At 35.5% G+C, this 16516-nt stretch overlaps 1 protein-coding gene across 1 annotated transcript in view; it reads right to left on the bottom strand.

The window, feature by feature from the left end:
* The window catches only part of CFAP47 (cilia and flagella associated protein 47), a 494762-nt gene that overhangs the window by 239064 nt on the left and 239182 nt on the right, over nucleotides 1-16516 (bottom strand). The window contains exons 38-39 of the mRNA XM_035002133.1: nucleotides 13278-13428; nucleotides 11457-11545 (exon numbers count right to left, since the gene is read on the bottom strand). Of these exons, the coding sequence (XP_034858024.1) occupies nucleotides 11457-11545; nucleotides 13278-13428 (240 nt within the window). The remainder of the gene's footprint in view (nucleotides 1-11456; nucleotides 11546-13277; nucleotides 13429-16516) is intronic.

The following is a 16516-nucleotide window of genomic DNA, read 5'->3' as shown; positions in this document are numbered from 1 at the left end:
ATAAAATATAATTAGAATCAGCATAAATTACAGTTTAAAAATCCACATGTTCTCATTCTGCATCTCAAAACATATGTTTTCAAAAAAGGAAAGATCAGGCCGCCTGACTGGTTCCGTTGGTAGAGCATACAACCCATGATCTCAGGGTTGTGAGTTCAAGCCACATGCTGGGTGTAGTGATTAAAAAAAAGGAAAGATCTGGAATATGTAAAAAATAATATTCTATTATATGGAAAGGCAATACTAAATTCTTATAGCAAGGAAATTGAGAACATAAATGACTGCCCAATTATATTCTAGAAACAATGGAATCATATACTGGTCTCAATGTATTGTCAGAGCTGTATACATTTCATAATTTCTAACCTTATTTTCAAAAAAGAGAATGTTTCTTTCAGGACTGGACATGAGAAATGGATACCTAGCTAATCAGTGCATTAGTAATTATGCCATCTTCAGGAATTACAAAGCAGTTCAGTCCTTCTTATAAGATAATGCTCATTCATTCAGGAAACAGTTATGGAGACTCCATTATATGTTATAGGTGGGACTAGGTGCTGGAAATACAAGCATGAATCTGTTATCCTCTCTGCCTTAGGTTGCCCACATTATAGTGGAGGATAGTGTGGAAATGATCCTCTAGATGTGGATGAAAGATGTCATGAAGAGTCATGTCAGGAATGCCTATGTGTAGAGTTGAAGAGAATCTGTATAATATTAATAACAGATTTATTCAAACTTGATTTTGTAGGGGCCAAATGCAGGCTACACCAAGATGGGCCACTTTGGTGTGAAGATTATTTTGAATTAAAAGCAATCAAAAACTAGCAGATTCAGGTCAAGCTCTTCATCTTCCTCTCAACTTACTAAATTTTCATTGGAAAACAGATCCTGTACCAGGAAAAGAGCTATTAACAGAGATTCCTCTTTACCTAAGAAAAATATCTGCATAATAGGACAACCTCTGTTTTCCAGACATCTCCTCTCACTTTGTTGCTAATGGTCTTCCTCCCCTTTGTATCCTCACACTCCTATCTTTCTTCTTAGCTCATCTAAGTCTCATGTTGCTTCACTGTCTTTGGAATTTCACATGTGTGTGAATTCCCCTTATGTAAGAAAGTAAATTTGATTTTCTCCTGTTAATCTGTCTCAGCTAATTAGATTCTTAGTTCAGCTAGAATGATCTTGAAGAGCAAATTTCTTCCTTCCTAAAAATTTATTAAAATAAACCTTTATTAAATTAAAAAAATAAAATAAATCTTTATTATGTAATAGTTATTAATCTCATAATATGAGCTTTACAATAAAAAGATAGATCAATAATAAAAATCAAATGCTTTAGTATTGAAACACAAACACACATACAAACACACATCCAACTGCATACAAAACTAAAATGTAACACATTCATACATCCTAATGTTTCAATGTTGAAGGGGTTCAGGATAGCCTCTGCTCCCAAAATGTCCCACTTTGGCGTGCAGATTATTTTAAGCTGAAGGCAATCAAGACCCTGTGGCCTCAAAAGAAACTTCTGCCTCTCCCTTAATTATAAAGAATAATCTAAATTGGGGGTCTTTCCCAGAATAAGGGTTATTAGCAGAAATAAATTTTATCTGAGTGACCCATCTGTAGGGCAGGGCAAATGTCTAATCACCAAACATCTGCTTTTCTTCTCCCCCTGTGAGCTGCATTCCTTTCCTCTAAATTCCCAGACTCCTACCCCCTTCTCCTTAGTTCAGTATGACATATATACCTCATTTTGCCTGTCTTTGGAATTTCCTTGTCTGGGTGGATTCCTCATACTTACACTATTAAATTTGATTTTCTCCTGTTAATCTGTTTCATGTCAATGTGATTCTTAGTCCAGCTAGAAGGGCCCTTAAAGGGGATAGGAATTCTTGCTCACTGACAAAGCTAATGTCACTTTCTGTCCTTTTATTTTAAGTTGGTAGTTCTGATAGTTTCATATAAGGATTGTAAGGAATTATATTAATATTAAATACTAAAAATTTTTAAACAGACAAAATTAACTGTAGGAAAATGTAAACTATGAACTATGTAAGACATGTATCAGACTACCAGATTTGCTTATATCATTTTAAAGTTACAGTTAGGCAAATGTAGGAAGAATTCCTCTCTAGAGGGTAATTTTAATTTAAATTAAGGCACTAAATTCTCATTCAAATCTCAAAAAATTATGAGGCAGAAAAAATTTACTATGTTTCTTTATATTTCAATAAATCCAAGGTGAATCTTCAGGGCAATTTATATGGGTCATAATTTGTTCTGGCTAAAGAACAGTCACAAGGATAATACAATTTTACACACAAATAAAAAGACTAAACCAATAAAGTAAATATTAGGTTTTTTGTATACGGTGCATGTACCATTTTGAGAAAAATAGCATTTGAAAAGTCCCTGCTTAATTACATTGAAGATGTCCTCCTTAAAAGAGAAATATTAACTATAAAAATGAAATACAAACTGCCATTAAAATGGAAAAAAATCCTATTTGATTACTGTAGCTTCTAAATTGGCGGTTTTCACACTTCAGTGTGTATTATAAACATCTGCAGTGCTTGGTCAAAATGTATATTTCCAAGCTCTATTTGCATGAATTCTGACTTAGTTAAGTCTGGCAAGGGTTCCAAGAGCCTCTGTTTAAAACAAACTCTCCAGATGCTTTTTAAATAGCTTATATATGGATTAAACTTTGAACAATCTTGGCTTAGACCAGCAAGGCTCTAACATTAATGTACAAAAAAATCCTCTGGAGATGTTAAATGCAGATTCTGACTCAAATGGATTGGGGTGGGCCTGACACTGTCTAACAAGCTCCCAGGTGATGCTGATTTTGCTGATTCAAGGACCATACTTTGAGAAGGAAGAGTTTAATCTAAAACAAAAACTATTTTTCAAATAATAAAACCAGGCTACCAGAAAAAGAAAGGCAAGAAATGGCAGAGTTAGAACCATCACACATTCACTACCCTATAAAAGCAATAAAAACACTGGAAAAGATTGTAAAAATTAACTTTTTCAGAGCTCTGGTTAATTAATGAAAGGCTTGCAACAATTTGAGTAGTGTTTATTAAAAACACACACACACACACACACCTTGATGATAAGAACAGCAGAGTTTGTGGCCTTGTAACTTTTATTATGTTGTCATTCCCATCTTTCCACTGCTCTGTAGTAGCCTTGAAAACCAGCAGCCTTGCAACTAAGGTAGTTGTAAAATCTGGCAGACTTACAGCCACATGAGGGCACAGACCGAGACTGGAGCTCATCAAAAAAAGTCTTATCCCTGAGTATTGTTACTTTTTCATCTGTCTCACAGCTCCCTAGAAAAATTCAGTTTGCAAGGTGTTATCTTTACTGACCTGACTCAAAGGAAAACAGCAATATCCAGGATGTTTGCTGAAAACAATCAGTAGCAATTGTACCTGAGGTTCCTACAGCAGTTGGATCAAACAAGAGCTTGCCAAAACATCAAAGGAAGATATGAGAGGTTGAAATAGCTTGCTAGATCCCCAAACTACGTGAAAGGTCTTCAACCCTGTCTATGAGAGACAATGATGTCCCACCAAATAAAGAATACTAATACAGAGAGAAATCATTCAAAAGAACCAATTATAAATTTTGGACTTAAAAAGTACGATATCTGAAATAAAAAATCACTAGAGGGACTAAACAGCAGGTTTGCAGTGGCAAAAGAAAAAACCAGTGTACCTGACAATGGGCCAGATAAAATGATTATCTCTAAAGAACAGAAAGAGAAAATAATGACAAAAAATTAACACAGCCTCAGAAACCCGTGAGACACCATTAAGCATACAAACACAAGCCTAATCAGAATCCTGAAAAGATAAGAAAGAAAGAGGCAGAAAGAAAATGCGAAGAAATAAATGATGAAAAATTCCCAAGTTTGGGGAGAAATATTAATTTACACATCCAAGAAGTCTAAAAAAATGTTATTCAGAATAAACCCAAGGCAATCCAAAACTAGAAAATAATAGTCAAACTCTCAGTAAGCCAAGGCACGGTAAGCAGCAAGACAAAATTGACTCAACACCTATGTTGTTCCATAGTAAAATTAAACAGTTGAATTCCCATCTGAAACCCTAGAGGACAGAAGGCAATGGGATGATGATATAGTCAGTGTGCTGAAAGAAGGCTGTCAATAAAGAACACTGTATACAGCAAAACTGTCCTTCAAAAATGAAGGAGAAATTAACAAATAAAGAAAAACTGAGAAAGATTCATTGCTAGCAGAACTGCCCTACAAGAAATACTAATGGGAGGGGCACCTGGGTGGCTCAGTCAATAAATGTCAGGGTCCTGGGATCGAGCCCCGCATCGGGCTCCCTGCTCGGAGGGAAGCCTGCTTCTCCCTCTCCCACTCCCCCTGTTTGTGTTCTGCTTTCACTATCTCTCTCTCTGTCAAATAAATAAAATCTTAAAAAAAAAAAAAAAAGAAATACTAATGGGAGTCCTTCAGGCTGAAGTAAAAGGAATTCTGCTTTCTGATTTTAATGAAAAGAGTATGAGACAATAAATATAAAACTGTTTTAAGGGCTTATAATGTGTAAAGATGTAATGGGTATAACAAGAATAGCACTAACAAGGGGCTACGAAAAGGTGATATATTTCAGCAAAATTTCTGAATTATATTGAAATTAAGTTGGTATTAATTTGAGCTACATTAAGTTAGGATGATAATTATAATCTTCAGGGTAACTAAGAAAATAAGAAAAATAAGGTAGAAGATAGAAGAAGAAATAAAAAAATTTATACTAAAAATAAATATACAATGCAAAACCAAGAAGTAATGGAGAAATAAAGGAATGAAGACATAAGACATAGAAAACAGGTACCCAAATGGTAGATATAAATCCTACTGTATCAAAGATGACATAAAGTTTAAATGGATTAAACACTCCAATCAAAAGGCAGAGGCTGACAAAAGGAATACAAACAGATTAGAAAAAATATAAACATTAGTTCAAAGACACAAACAGACTGGGAGCAAAAGGTCAAGAAAGACATACCATGCAAACAGTAACAGAGACCTGGAGTGTCTATAGTAATAATGGGCAAAACAGAACTTAAAGCAAACATTGTTCCAGCATGAAAACATGAGAGCTCCATAGACTTACTCCTCCAGGAAAATGAGTAAAAGTTGTAAAAATCAACTATTTTAATTCTCTGGCAATTATCCTAAGGGCATAGAGCAAATGAATAAAAATCTGTTCAGTAATACTAAATTCAGTAAGAAAGGCTGTAATCTGTGGCATCTGAACCAAGACCCCTTCACTCCCTCTTCCTTCTCCACTCAGTAAGACAGAAACCCTACTCCTCATTGGCACAGCTAAGAATACAAGGCTCTCAACTTACCCAGCTCCCAGTTAGAGAGCTACTTTTCTGGGAGGGGTAGGACATCAACATTTCTCATCCTGCCCCCAGTACATGCTGCTGAAGCTAAGTTTTGGGCAAGTGCAGCTGAGAGGAGCAGGGGGATCCCTCTTCTGTCCAGCAACCACTCACAGGACAGAGGCTCTACATGGGTGTGAAATTGTCCTTGTCTTAGCTTTAAAATGGTTGCTCAGTGCTGGCAGAAGCAAGCCAAGAAGACCTAAAGCTATGGTCCCCTATCTCTTCTCGCACTTAACTCCTAACGTGCGGGTGGTTCGCAGAGAAAAATGCAATGCTATCCCCACCTCCAGTTACAGAGCCATGGTTCCGAGATTTTGCCTGAAGGGAGAAGATAGCTGGGCTTAAAACAGCTCTTAATCTCTTCCCAAAGGAACTGATTTCATTTTCAATAAAGTATGAAGAAGATCAAGCCAAGGGATCAATGAAAAATAGGGCAGATTGTGGTGAAAGGCAATTGGGAGTAGACTGGTAGATCCACTGGAGATACAGATACTACCAAACTAGGCCTGCTAATTTGGTAGTAAAAACAAGGGAAAGGGACAGCTGGGAGGATCCCTTGTGCGGACAGAATAAATCTTAAACATTGACCTAAGGAACTATCACTTCAAAGGAGCCTACATTTGATTGAATTGGTCTGAGGAGCAATTTATGCCTCCTATAGAACTGGAATCAGCAGAAATCTAATATCTGGCTGTGGGTGTAGAAAGAGATAGTCAAAAGTAATCCTACCAAAGCCACTCTCATCCCAGATTGACTGTGGGCATGCCCAAGGCTATGTCCCCTGAGAAGTAACATCAGACGCTTCACACTTTGTGTGTGGAGTCTTTTGTGGGGAGGAGGTAGCTATCACTAAAATAAGCTAGCTAGTCAGTTAAAAAATTAACCAATACCATTAATGATCCTGTGGGAGATGGGACCAGTATTCAGCTGCTACAAAATATATATTCTAAAATGTCTAGTTTTCAGCCTTAAAAATGATGAAACATGAAAAGAAGTGGGCCACGGAAACACATGTTAAAGTGACCACTTATTAGATTTAATAGAATACTAATTCCAAATTGCTGTTATCAATGTCTTCAAAAACTAAGGAAAGCATGACTAAAGAAGTAAAGGAAGGTATGATGACAATGTAATATCAAATAGAGAATATCAAAAGAAGAGACTGAAATTAAAAAGAGAAGCAAATGAAAATTTTGGAGTTGGAAACTACAAAAACAAATATAAAAATCATCATCACTAGGGGGGCTCAACAGTAGATTTGAACTGGCAGAAAAAAAAGAATTAACAAATTGAAGATTGATAGAAATAATGTGATCTGAAGAACAGACAGAAAATAGAATAAAGAAAAATAAAGTCTCATACATATATGGTGCACAATTAAATGCACCAACACATGTGTAATACAATTGCTGGAAGGAGAAGACAGAGAGAAAATAAAAGAAAAACTGTTTAAAAACTGAGGTGGGGGGCAGCGAAGCTAGATTGAGCCATGGAAGTTATTCCAGAAGATAATGAGAATCCATAGAAACAAATAAACCAGAAATGATAAATAAGTAGGCTAACATAATGAAAATTATAAACGTGTACTTTCTGTTATGGGCTGAATTGTGTCCTCCCTCAAATTTCTTATGTTAAAGCCCTAACCCCTAGTACACTCACAACGTGACTGCCTTTGGAAACAGGGCCTTTAAAAAGGCCACTAGTTTAAAATGTGGCCATTAGAGTGGGCCCTAATACATTCTGACTGGTGTTCTTACAAGAAGAAGTGTGGACACACAGAGACTCCAGGGATATGCACATACAGAAAAGACATGTGAGGGCACAGCAAGAAGGTGGCCATCTGTCAGCCAAGGAGAGAGGCCTCAGAAGAAACCCAATCTGCCAATACCTTGATCTTGTACTTCTAGCCTCCAGAACTGTAAGAAAATAAGTTTCTGTTGTTTAAGCCACCGGTCTGTGGTATTTTGTTATGGGAGCCATAGCAAACTAATACACTGTCCTTTCTTCTCTCAGCTCTCTTAAGATCATAAAAATTAAACAAAATAAAAAAAAAATACCCAAAAATGTTAGTAACATTATTATTGTAACACCATTGATACAATATGTCTGACAAAAATACTACAAAAAATGGGGAAATGGAATAGAGCTATACAAGAGTAACATAAAAATGAAAAGGTAACCTACCAAATAGGAGAAAATATTTGCAAATCATATATCTGATAAAGGATTAATATCCAAAATTTATAAAGAACTCATACAACTCAAAAGCAAAAAAACAAACAATCCAGTTAAAAAATGGGCAGAGGATATGAATAGACATTTTTCCAAAAAAGACATATAGATGGCCAACATGTATATGAAAACATGTTGAACATCCATACTCATCAGGGAAATGCATTTCAAAACCACAGTGAGATATCACGTCATAACTGTCAGAATTATAAAAAACACAAAAACCGAAACAAACAAAATATAACAATGTTGGTGAGTACCTAGAGAAAAGGGAACACTGGCATGCTGTTGGTGGGAATGTAAAATGGTGCAGCCACTATGGAAAACAGTAGGGAGTTTCCTCAAAAAATTAAAAGTAGAACTACCATGTGGTCCAGCTCTTCGACTTCTGGGTATTTATCCAACAAAACTGAAATCTGGATCTCAAAAAGATATCTTTACTCTCATGCTCACTGCAGCATTGTTCACAATAGCCAAGATATGGAAACAATCCAAAGAACCCAAATGTCCATCAACAGACAAATGAGTAAAGAAAATGTGGTGTGTGTATATATTACAGTGGAAGACTAGTCAGCTTTAAAAAAGAAGGAAATCCTGCAATATGTGACAACATGTTCGAAACTTGGGGACATTATGCTAAGTGAAATAAGCCAGTCTCAGAAGGACAAATACTGTATGATTCCATTTATATGAAGTATCTAAAATAGTCAAACTCCAAAGGCAGAGAAGAGAATGGTGGTTGCTAACAACTGGTACTAGGATGAAATGGAGAGTTGTTATATAAAGTTTCAGTTATGCAAGATGAGTAAGTCCTAGAGATGTGATATACAACAGAGTTAACAACATGGTACTGTGTGCTTAAACATCTGTTAAGAGTGTTAAGAGGGAGGGCCCCTGGGTGGCTCAGTCAGTTAAGCGGCTGCCTTTGGCTCAGGTCATGATCCCAGGGTCCTGGGATCGAGCCCCGCATTGGGCTCCCTGCTCGGTGGGGAGCCTGCTTCTCCCTCTCCTTCTGCCTGCCTCTCTGCCTACTTGTTCTCTCTCTCTGTCAAATAAATAAATAAATAACATCTTTAAAAAAAAAAAAAAGAGTGTTAAGAGGGTAAGTCTCATGCTAAATATTCTTACCACCAAAAAAAAAAAAAAAAAAAGCAACACAAAGAAACTTTTGGAAGTGACAGATATGTATATTACCTTAATTGTGGTGATAGTATTATGGTTGCATGCATATGCCCAAACTCATCAAATTGTATACATTAAACATGTGCAGTTTTTTTATATGTCAATTCTACCTCAATAAATAATAGAGAATATCAAGAAAACCAGAAAAAATGTTCTTCGAAAAGATCAATAACACTGACAAATGTTTACCTAGACTGATCAAGAATAAAGGAAAGAAGATCAAAGGATTCTGAGAGAATACTATGAAAACGTCTGTGCCAACAAATTAGATAATGTGGAGGAAATGTACAAATTCCTAGAATGACACAAACTATCAAAACTGATTAAAAGAAGAAATAAATATCTGATTAGGCCTATAACAAATAGAGAACTAGTAATGAAATGAACTTCCCATAAAGCAAAGCTCAGACCCAGACGGCTTTAGTTGTGAATTCTACTGAAGATTAAAAGAATTAATACCAATACTTCACAAACTCTTCCAAAAAAAAAAAAAAAAAAAAAAAAAAAAAAAAAGAAAAAATTTCCAAAAAAATTCCAAAAAAAAAAAAAAAAAAAAAAACAGAATAGAAGGAATCAGTTCCCAAATCATTCTCAGAGGCTAGTATTAATGACACAAAAAAACAGATACAGTCATCACTAGAAAAGGGAATTATACCATTAAACCCTACGATTATAAATGTAAAATCTTTCAACAAAATACTAGGAAATCAAATCTTATATAAAAAAGCATTATATAGCAAGAAATAGTTGCATTCTGCAAAAGAGGAATTTGAGAACCACTAATCTGGTAGATAGAGGCATGTGGGTGAATCCTGTCTCTGTTAAATCTAGGTTGGGTTGCCATTTTTGTTAAAAGTAGTGTTAAATTTTGATTAAAAAGTGATCAGATCTGGTCACTGCACTGCATATAATTTTGGGGAAAATATATGGACAATTCTGTTTTAAAGTATGTTTCATATTAGATTGTTAATAATTCTCATTTTTTAAGTGTAACATTAAAAGCTAGTTCACTTATTGTTATGGTATTCATAACATAAAAAAAATCTCCAGAAGAATGAATTGGCAATTAAATTTCCTTTCTTTTCTGTTGTATTTTTTTTAATTTTAAAACACATGTCTGTTGTAAAATATTGATTTTACAAATTTTGTAATTGGTTTTAAAATTTTGAGTTTACATGCCCATTGCCTAAGTTTGAGGGCCACATTTATACAAAGGCGGAAGGAGCCTTGTCCTCTACCAAACAAATCATGCACCAACTCCAATTGAATTTTAAGTCAACCTGAGATAAACCATAAAGGAACAATAAAATATTATGATTTTTTGAAAGACATAAAACTATAATAGTCTACCAATTCCTGGAACTTTGAGATTTCCTTTCAGCTCTACCACTAGAATATAAGACTAATTGTGTTTGATCTTGATTTCCTCTGAAGAACTGGAGTCAGTCATTTGGTTCATTTAAGGGCATAGTTTAATACTGGATTAATGCTACATATTCTGACTTTTTTTGTTGTTCCTTGCATTCTGATATAACACTTTAATAAAATTACAGTAAATGAAACTCTCCCTTACATGAACATAGGAACCATAAATTCACCAATAACTATTTTAACAAAAAATTTGTTTTATCAATAATAAATGATTATTAATAAGAAACTACCAAAAGCCTAGGAATACAGTGATTTTAAAAACTGGATATTATCAAATACTAAAATAATAAGCATACATACAGCTTCTAGTCTCAACACAAGTATCGTTGTGAGGATCTGATTTCTAAAGCCGAGGGAAACAGTGCATAATTGAAGCAATACATGGGTGTCCCTGACTGTTTTCTCCGTCAATATATAAGTTTATAAAGATATTTGTCTATTGTGACTTTAAATAATACTTGAGCATTTTATTTTCATCTCAAACCTGTGTTGTTGTTATTGTTGTTGTTAAATCTCAAGATGCACAAATTCATGGTTAATGTACAGTTTCTTTGTTTTTTAAAGATTTTACTTATTTATTTGAGAGAGAGAGACAGCGTGAGAGGGAACACAAGCAGGGGGAGTGGGAGAGGGAGAAGCAGGCTTCCCGCAGAGCAGGGAGCCCAAGGCGGGGCTCAATCCCAGGACCCCGGGATCATGACCTGAGCCGAAGGCAGACGCTTAACGACTGAGCCACCCAGGTGCCCCTACATGGTAAATGTACAGTTTTAATTAATCATGATGCCTTAAGTTAAAATGCATGTTCTGCTTGAATCAGGATTTTACTTTCAGAAATTAATAGATGGAATAAAATTAGAAGTAAAAAAGTCTATTAATTATACATTTTTAAAACTTAAAAGATTAGAATAGCTCAACAAACAGAAAGCTCATAGACAAAATTCATAAATTTGATATGCTCACTCTTAGCTTTAAATAGATCAAATAGCATTTTAAGAAAACTTGATTTATCTTAATTATTTGTTCTGTTTTATCTGATGATGTTCATAAATTTATTGTAATGTAAACACATAAAATTTCTCCTCAAAACGGTTCATGTTGAAAAAAATTATTCACCTTAAGATTGGATATGATTAATGGCAAAGAAATTATATGAAAATGTTATATTAACGTACCTGAAGTCCCCAGCAGTATGGAAGGGATTTTTAACATTCACATTAATTTCTTTCCATTTATAACATGGAGATTTGCAACGTAAAACTTCCTAAAGTAAAAAATAATAATAATAATAATAATAATTCTATATGAAAGTAACAAAAAAGAATAACCTGAATTGTAATATACAAACTTAAAGTACCTAAAAAATAGTACACTGAAATATTACACTGATATTAATTTATGCAGTCTCCCTTGTCCCACAAATAGTGTACTGCTAAAATCTGGGTGGGAAGGACAGAAATAGATTTTACCACATTACTGAATTATTTGTCACAACAGTGTCTCTTAAACTGATTTCCTTAATATTGGTTTTGTTAATGACTGAGTATGATTTCACATTCGAAAATTAATCAATCATACCTATACCTAATATACATGACATAAGGAAGAAGCAAGGTGTATGTATGTGCACATGCATAGCTCTGTGAGTGCATGAATATCTGCGTATGAGTGTGGCATGCCTTGTTTACAATGCGGTGGCCACAGTGACATTATTTGTACTGTAATAAAAGCACACATCTAAAATTAAAACTTCGAATTACCCGAAGGACTTGCATGGAAGATAAGATTCTAGGAATTCTACATTCTTAGACTGATCATGTTATTATCTTATTTCATTTCTCCATTATTATCCAGCCCACTCCCTGGATTACTAAAACCATGAGTAGCCAGATGGAGAAGTAAACAGACTGCATGAACTTCAGGTGTCAGGTTTTCTGCCCCAGAACCATGTAAATGACAAACTAAAATCATCCATGTCTAGAGACACATATGGCAAAGCAATGTTTTATTTTGGAGAATTCCTGTGAGAGGGTTGGGAAGTGTAAGAATTTATTATTCAAGAGGAAATCTGAAGATCACGACACACATCTCAGTGATAATCAAATGTCCGCTTCCTGTTCTGGGTGTCTGTACCTTGTAAATCAGTCTGTCCATGTGAGCAACTTAATGCTCTCCTCACACAACTGGCCATTACTGGAGTCAATCTCTTTTTTTCCTACTCATGCCACTGCACACCCCAAATTCTTTATAATTCTTTATAAATTCTTTATAATCCATACGGAAATCTGGCGACATAACAAGTTTACTTCTTCTTTACCATACATCCATGGTATAAAATAATATTTAGACAAAATAACAGCTATAAAAAGTCAATGACAGCAATATCACAACTATTTTATAGAGATTTAAAAATCCTTCTCCCCCACCCTTTGAGATATAAATCGAATTCTGTCTGGCACGTTATCGCCTCTCAATAAATGCCAGTCTTAGCATTATCTTTAGAGTGGATTTGATCCAGGGGGCACTCAAGATAAATTGATGAATGTTCCTATCAGAGAAGAGAAACATTTTCTTTGCTGCATAAACCACCAACCCTTAATTCAAACAAAAACACAGACAGAAGCCCAGGGACTGCTTTACCTTAAATCACAAGTCTCCACAGCGGAAGGGAATGTAAGTTGCTATGTGTATAGCGAATGACTCCATTATGAAAAGAACAAACATAATCCTAAAAATCTGACCTTAAAGGAAGACTCAATACAAGCAAATCCTCTTATAAAATTGAAGAATTGTTTCCACAGAAAGAGTATCACAGCAAGAATACCAGAGACACAGAAGCCAAGAATTGTGCAAATGTAATTATGTGCACGTGTGTCTGTACACAGGCTCTCAAAGAACAGGAGCTGTATTGAGAGAAAACTTGGAGGAACAGCTGTGCTTGGGACACTCCATGGCCTGAGAAGAGAAGACACACGAAATAGGTAAAATTTACTTACAATGGCTTTAAAACTGAGGACTTCACCCTTAAGAGCAAAAGTCATTGTAGTCCCTCCTATTGCATGCTTAGGTTTTGAAATTAATAGCAGTGAAGCTTCAGCAGGATGAAGGAAGCGACTGGTGAATTTCAGAGTGATAGCAATTTGGTTTCTATTTAGTAAAAGATAAAAGAAGAAATATTTTATTAAAAAGGCACAACAAGTAGGTCTTCAGTGTGGATCACGTGCCCAGGGCCTACACTCTGCAATATACTCACTTCTACAATAAAATTGAAGACCGCTGCAGATCCCAGCAAGCCTACAATCCAGTTACTGTCATCAGTTGAAACATCTTGATCCAATCTGTAAAACCTACAGTTCCCTTCAAATGTACATATAATTTACCAAGTAATGGATTTCCATTTAGCCGCAGGAAATCACGTGGGTATTTTTGTGTGAAATTCATAGGACATTCTGTGCTACTGTTTAGATGAACATCATATCATATCACTGGTTTTTTTTTTTGTCACGTAGAGAAAAAAATGAGAATGACTAAGAATTCAAAAAATACTTAATGCCATGGTTGAAAATAAAATTTAAATCTGGAATCAAAATAATGATTTATTTTATTTTGATTATTTAAAATAATCAAAATAAAAGAAGGAAAACACAAAGCCACATCCATCTCTCTTAAACTTCAACTTTCTAGTCTAAAACACAGTAAAACGATAAGGAGTCTATGGACTTGGAGGAGATTGAACTTACCCGTTTGTAGGGAAATGACTACACCATGGCATCCTGGCAACTTGGCATGCCAACGCATAGGCCACATATACAAGGCTTAACTGCAGTGGATAAAGTCTTGGCAGAAAGCCTTTGATCCTCCCATAACAGAAGAGCATAGAGGCACATGAAGAGCTGTTAAAAGAACCTTTCTCACCTGCCTCCCTACCTCGCCTGAGAGGGTATCATCAGTTTCTCATTGCCTCCTACATTCTTTTTTTTTTTTAAAGATTTTATTTATTTATTTAACAGAGAGAGACAGCGAGAGAGGGAACACAAGCAGTGGGAGTGGGAGAGGGAGAAGCAGGCTTCCCGCAGAGCAGGGAGCCCGATGCGGGGCTCGATTCCAGGACGCTGGGATCATGACGTGAGCCGAAGGCAGACGCTTAACGACTGAGCCACCCAGGCGCCCCTGCCTCCTACATTCTGAAGCAGTAGGAGGGTTACTACCTAGCCCCCTTCAGGGGAGAGTTACAGGCTATAAAACTGCTTAGTTGTAGCATGAAATTGGCTGTCAACAACAGGGTGTCCTACCAGGCATGATGCATTCATCAACAAAAGCCCTTTTGTTGTGGTATTAACCTGCACAAGGGACATGGGGATCTGGCCCTTTTGATAACTTCTGTTTTCACTGTTTATTAAGTAATGAAGTCCTCGAATTTAAAAAAAAAATGGGCTCAGTGTTTCTTAACTGGCTAAATCTTTCAGACTTGCCTTGCCTTGACACAGCTGTGGGTAAAAAATCTCGGGGAAATTTTACCTTTGCTTTCGCTCTGGCTTTTAGCATAGTTATCACAGTTAGTCCTTTGTGCAAACTATCACCTACTGCCTTCTCCTAGGATGCCCATATGTGGAAATGGAGATTGGAATAGATTCTCTCAGTGTCCAACTTTGAATTAACTTCCCCCAAATCCTTGTGGAATTAATGATGAATGGGTAAGTCTATGGAGCAGCAAAAAGTAAAGTGAATTAAGGACTTTCAAAATCAATAGAAATACTCTCAAAACTGCTTTTTAGGGAAAATTACAACTCATACGTAGCAGGAGTGGGGATGGTTTTTACTCAGATATGCCATCACAAATCTCCTCAATCTGTGCAAAGGGATATTTTGTTGGTCATTATAAAAGCTCATGACTTTAATTAAGAACAAAGAATATTTGACCTGGAGATCTTTTTCAGGGTATATAGGCTCAAACTCTGTGTTAGGATACCTGCGAGTGACTTAGGATTTTTCTAGATATTCTAAAATTCATCATTAGATCAAGTCATTCATTCATTCATTCATTCATTCATTCATTCATTCATTCATTCAATTTTGAGAGAATTTATAATGTCCCAGGCACTGTTTTAGATTTTGGGATATAGTAATTAGAAAGAAACCCACAGTATTCCTGATCTCCTGGATCTTACATTCTATAGGGCAGGCCAGATGTTAATTTTGTCATCACAAAATAAATTTGAAAATTACGAATTATGTATGTGCTAGGAAGTGGTATGAGAGCATGTAACAGAGAGTGTGGTATAGTCTGAAGGGTCAGAGGAAGGGATGTGCTAGGTGGGATATAAAGGACGAGAACGAGTTAGCCAGAATGAGCAGGGGAGGAAAGAAGTATCCAAGGTCTCTGGTAGGAGGAATTAAGTGTTTGAAGAACTTACCAAAGGCCAGTGGTACTGAAGTTTAGAGAGCAAGAGTGTTAGTGATACAGATATATCCAAGAGCCAGCTATGAAAGGCCACATGTTGAGATAATCATCCTATATCTTAATGGTAATGGGAAGCTATGGGAATATTTTAAGCAGAGGAGTGATGTAAGCAAATTTACATTTAAAAAATTGTTACCATTCTAAGATAGAGGATGGATTGCAGAGAAATCTTTTAGTAGTCTATTTAAACTACACTTAGTTTAAAGATGATGGTACATTAAACTTAATGTGGAGTAGGTGATAGGAAGAAAGATGTCAAATTTAAGATATATTTGGTAAAATCAATAGGACTTGCTTGGAGATTGGCTCTCCATGGAAGCTGATTTTAAAAAGGTGTATGAGGATGACCACAATCTAAATAACATGCACTTAATAAATGAATTTATGGACCTATACTTAAATCCTATGAAACATATTTTAAATAAAATATCCTTTTTATGAGATCAATGGCTGGTTTAAGGACCATGAAGATTTGAGCCTCTCTTGAATATAGTTGTTCCTTTTGAAATTTTGTAGTCATATTGAGGCATGTAAATGACAAGGATCCCTTCCTGAATGTATTAAGAAGTTCAGAATCAAATGGGTGGTCCACTTAGGTAAGTGTCCTAGGTCTCTAAAAATGTGTATAATTAGAGGCATCATCTTAATTTTCTTCCTTTTATTTTATTTTCTTTTTGTTTCAATTGCCTCCCTCTCATTAAAAAATATCATGATATTACATGTCTCTTGTAAGGCACTTCAACTCAGCTTTTGGAAAAGATGGAAAATAATTTA

The sequence above is a fragment of the Mirounga leonina genome, unplaced genomic scaffold (assembly GCF_011800145.1).
Source record: "Mirounga leonina isolate KUSES-001 unplaced genomic scaffold, KU_Mleo_1.0 Mir_101609, whole genome shotgun sequence".
In the NCBI taxonomy this organism is placed as follows: Eukaryota; Metazoa; Chordata; class Mammalia; order Carnivora; family Phocidae; genus Mirounga; species Mirounga leonina.
This window is presented reverse-complemented; position numbering and strand designations above follow the sequence as displayed.